The sequence below is a fragment of the Humulus lupulus genome, chromosome 1, assembly GCF_963169125.1.
Source record: "Humulus lupulus chromosome 1, drHumLupu1.1, whole genome shotgun sequence".
NCBI classification, from domain to species: Eukaryota; Viridiplantae; Streptophyta; class Magnoliopsida; order Rosales; family Cannabaceae; genus Humulus; species Humulus lupulus.
The window spans coordinates 95260842-95265203 of NC_084793.1; the positions used below are offsets into that span (position 1 = coordinate 95260842).

The 4362-nt window shown below is 31.7% G+C and overlaps 1 protein-coding gene across 1 annotated transcript; it reads right to left on the minus strand.

Annotated features, from left to right (window-relative positions):
- Positions 1-533: 533 nt before the first annotated feature.
- Positions 534-2774, minus strand: LOC133796184 (protein sym-1-like). The gene is made up of 4 exons (XM_062233667.1): positions 2300-2774; positions 1544-1772; positions 1124-1248; positions 534-945 (listed from the first exon to the last, which is right to left on the minus strand). The coding sequence occupies exons 1-4, from the start codon at positions 2669-2671 to the stop codon at positions 853-855; spliced, it is 819 nt and encodes a 272-aa protein (XP_062089651.1). The 5' UTR covers positions 2672-2774; the 3' UTR covers positions 534-852.
- Positions 2775-4362: the final 1588 nt, after the last annotated feature.

Consider the following 4362-nt stretch of genomic DNA (forward strand, 5'->3'; position numbering starts at 1 on the left):
CTAACAGAAGAAATTGGATCACGTAGCCGCATTCTTCAATCTCTATTCGCACAAGGCAAACCATTATACGCTAATAGGAAGATCTTGTTCGTACAACACATAATATCCACGCTAACAGAGTTAGCAAAGAAATACAAAGTTGTCATTTATCAAATATAATTGTATTTGTATTATTTACAGGCCAAGCCCAATAACTTAAGTCCATAATCTAATTGTAATCATAAACTCCTTACTATAAATAAGAGGAGATGGGATAGAAATAGAAAAGACAATTCATAATGTCGAAACTCCATTCTTGTATAAACAATCCTTATGAAATGTAAAGCAAATGAGGACTATAAAACAACTGACGATGCAAGTTCGCTGAAAACTATAATTCTTCAAGCTTAAATATTAATAAAAGTGACTAAGTGGACCTACTTTTTTGGACCGAACCACTATAAAATATGGTGTTATTTATTTGATTATATCTCTATTCTTGAATGCATGCCCTTATGTTCTCAAGTTGACGAAAAACAGTGTTAACATTAATGTTTCTTCTAAACATGGTTTTTTTTTTACTTCTAAACATGGTTATATAATTGGATTAATCTCCTTTCTTTTTTCTTTTTGAAATGGAATCTGTCTCCTTTCTCTCGCTATACATATTATATACTTATATCTGTGTAATGGCTTACTTGCTAAGATTATCAGATAATATATTGCAAGTTAATACAAACGTCTGTTTCCAAGTTCCAACAATACTCACATAAGCTACAGATGATTCATAGGTTGCTCTCTGATTCACATCATCATTCTTTTGAGACTAAAGTTAAAAGCTTCGACATGAGTAAAGAGAAATGGTCTGTTTGGTCAATCAGCTGTAGTTACCGTTGCTTTCTCTAGACCCGCCATGTATGTCATATAAACGGTCCATAGATATGAAAATGAATTGCTCACTAATGGCTGTCAAAACGAAAGAACCAAGCAGTATTAGTCAATAGAGAGCTTGAAACTAATGAACAGGTTTTCATCCAATATTTTTGGATTTGAGACCTGAATTTATATGACAAGGAGTCCACAACTAGATTCCATTTTTAAAATTTCATGAATGAAACTAGAAAAAGAAATTCAAAAAGGGCACCTGCAGATGGACAGGAATGAATCTGAAAGTGATGAAATCGCACATGGGCCAGTACATAACTCCATTTAACAATGTAGGGAACAAGTCTCTTTTTAACCGTGAAACAATCTCGGAGCCGGTTTCACCTGGACTAGGCAATAATGGCAACTAACTTAGAAACATAACCAACTTTCAAACTTAAGAAAAGCACGTATAGATAACACATTCTCAATCTTTACAATTTATAACTAATCAACAAAAATATGATGATCATAAATTACGAATGTCATTTAATAGTAACATAAACGAAGATCCGAGAAAATTTCCAGCTAAACTAATATTGAATCAAAGAATCGTAGGATCTGTCAGGAAATTCTAAACTTTATGTCTACAAACAACATAACACAATAATATTCATTGTATAAAGAAAGAAACACTTACCTTGTAAACGAGCATTAAGGGAGAAGAAAATCACAGTCATCGTAGGTCCATATATTCCCTGCCCCATAGCCATTTTCTTCAATGTAGACAATAGATCACGTTTTGGGTACAGTTTTGACATAAAGTTGAACCAAAAATGCAGTGAAGGTCCTAAAACTAGCAGTCCATATCCAGCCATACGTAAAGTCCTCAAGAAGTCGTAAGAGTCTAACAATTTTTGAGCTATTGTCTGTTGAAATAAGAAACAAAATCTCGTATAAGCATGATAAAGATTAATTAACTTCAACTATCATAAGTAGCTAGCGACCAAAGAAAGCGACCAAATCTTTGGAAGGAATGAAAAAAGAAAACCCCTAATACATTAGCATCCGTATTCATCTAGGTGCTAAGACATTGGTCCCTTCTAAAATTATAAACCAAATGTATTACACCACAGACAGAGTCCAATCCCAACACATCTAAACCCCATTTGGATAAGCATAAAACGGTTCTAACCCAACTACCCATTAAATCAAAATGTTCATATAATCACACATAGGCAACAATAACACAATGAAAAGAACCCCATTTCATTTCATCTAAGTAGTAGAGAGTTTTTTCTATAACCAAATAAACAACAATATGTTTAGCCTAAGCCTAACTTCAAAACATCTGAATTAATGAGGTCAAATTGTTCTTCTACGAAACCAAATATAAACATATATGATTTTATTTTGTTAAAAGTCCCAAAATGGTAAGCTTGATAACATATAGTACCTGAGAAGACAAATCAGCGGCGATGTAAATAAGCGACGAAGTGACACTTTTGGTAAGAATAGGGCGACATTTGACCATGCCCAGATACCAACCGATGATTCCAACCTCCTTGGCGGCGGCGGAGGAAGACGACGAAGACGAAGAGAAAGCGGAGGAAAAGGAAGAAGGAGAGAGCTCAAACTCCTTGGCTTTCCTTAAAAACTGAGGAAAACGAACGAAAGCTCTAGACGACTGGTGAAGTGATTGTTGGGTTCTTACGAAAGTGGCTGCCGGAGCTCCTATGGGCTCGGCCGCAAGAAGGATGTCTGTGATGGAATACTTCTTGAAGAGGCGTGGGATGGTGGCAGCGTTCCTCATTAGAGCTCCGCTCATTTTGGGCGGAGAGGGAAGGGAGGGGTTTTTGCTCTTGAAAAGGAGAGGAGAGGGGTTTAGGTGACAATGAAAAGTAGGCGCTTTTTCATGTGTCAACCGCAAACGAAACAGAAGCTCCGTATTTATATCACAAAAATTATATACATCTCTCATCTTCGCGCGAATGTAAGTTGATCAGTACTCGCTCTTGGCCATTTTTGTTTGTATAATTTTGTTATTTTTAATTTGTGAAGAGATATAGTGAAAAATAATTAATTTTTACACATTATCTTATGATGAAGTTTTGTATAATTTTGTTCTACTGCTAATCCATTATTATTTTTACTTTATTGTTAATATTTTTCTTATTGATATATTTAATATATTTTTTCTATTTTAAAATGTAAATTTCATTGGAATTTGTATTATGTTGTGATTGAAATTAATTTATATTAACTTACATGCTTAAGGTAAATTTCAAGATGGCAATTTTGCTTTAAAAAAAGTATATTTTTCGGACTTATATTTTGTTAATTAAGCTTATGTTTTATTTTATACTTTTAATTTATTAATTAATAAACTTAACAATATTTTTGTTATATTTAAAAACATTTGACTAAGATTATATTTAGGAGTGTTCATCAAACCGCTCACACTGCATAAATCGCCTACACCGCACCACACTACACCGCACCGCACCAAACCACACTGTAATTTATTATTTGGAACTCTTTGCGGTGTGGTTGCGGTTTACATTTTTGTCAAACCACGCGGTACAATGCAATTTGTGCTTTTGAATTTTATAAATGTAGTTCAAACCGTACCACACCACACCACATCGTTATATATATTAATTTTTTTATATTTTTTTTTCAATTTTACTATATTTAAACTTAATGCATATGTATATTATATATCATAATATAAACAATATCTAAACAAACTATTATATTTCATAAAACTCTAATACATATTCTATTTCAACCTAAAACTATTCATTCTTAATCAAAATCTTTACTTATATCATATTTTTCTTTGTTATTAGTTTGTTGTTGTTTTTTATTGTTTTGCTGAATTCTTATTAGTTTGTTGCATATTTATTGTTTTGTTAAGCAATCTTTGGGTATCAAATTTATAATGAATCTTTATTAATTATAATATTTAATTGTTAAATTATTTTGCGATAGGTATAAACTGCTCACACCGCATTGCACCACACTGTATTTTTGTGGTGTTGTTTATGCGGTTTGAAGTCTATGCGGTGCAGATTGTAGTTTGGAAAATTGCTTAAATCACATATGCGGTGCGGTCCAATAAATTGGCGAAAAATCGCACCACCTGCACCACGGACTCCCCTAGTTATGTTTAAGAGATTGCTTTTAACCATTTTATAAACAAAAATAAATTATTCAAACTTTATATATATATATATACTAGTAAAAGCAACATGCAATGTATGTTTGCTTAGTTTTAAAGTTATAAATATTGTCTATAATTCTAATAAAAATGGGTTCACTGTTTTAAAAAATATATATATATAATAGAATGAATTATAGTTCTATAGTATATATAAATATTTATATCAATAATCTTTACATATATGACATCTAAACATAATGTTGACATAGATATATATTTACACGACTACATGACATATATATAAAATACAATAATATTTATAAATAAATTAATAATAGAAATAAAATAAGAAT

Coding starts and splice junctions, on each gene's coding strand:
- LOC133796184 (XM_062233667.1), bottom strand. CDS start 2,671: ATGAGCGGAGCTCTAATGAGGAACGCTGCCACCATCCCACGCCTCTTC. Junction 1,773..2,299: donor CCGCTGATTTGTCTTCTCAG/GTACTATATGTT, acceptor TTATTTCAACAG/ACAATAGCTCAAAAATTGTT. Junction 946..1,123: donor TCATTCCTGTCCATCTGCAG/GTGCCCTTTTTG, acceptor TCGTTTTGACAG/CCATTAGTGAGCAATTCATT.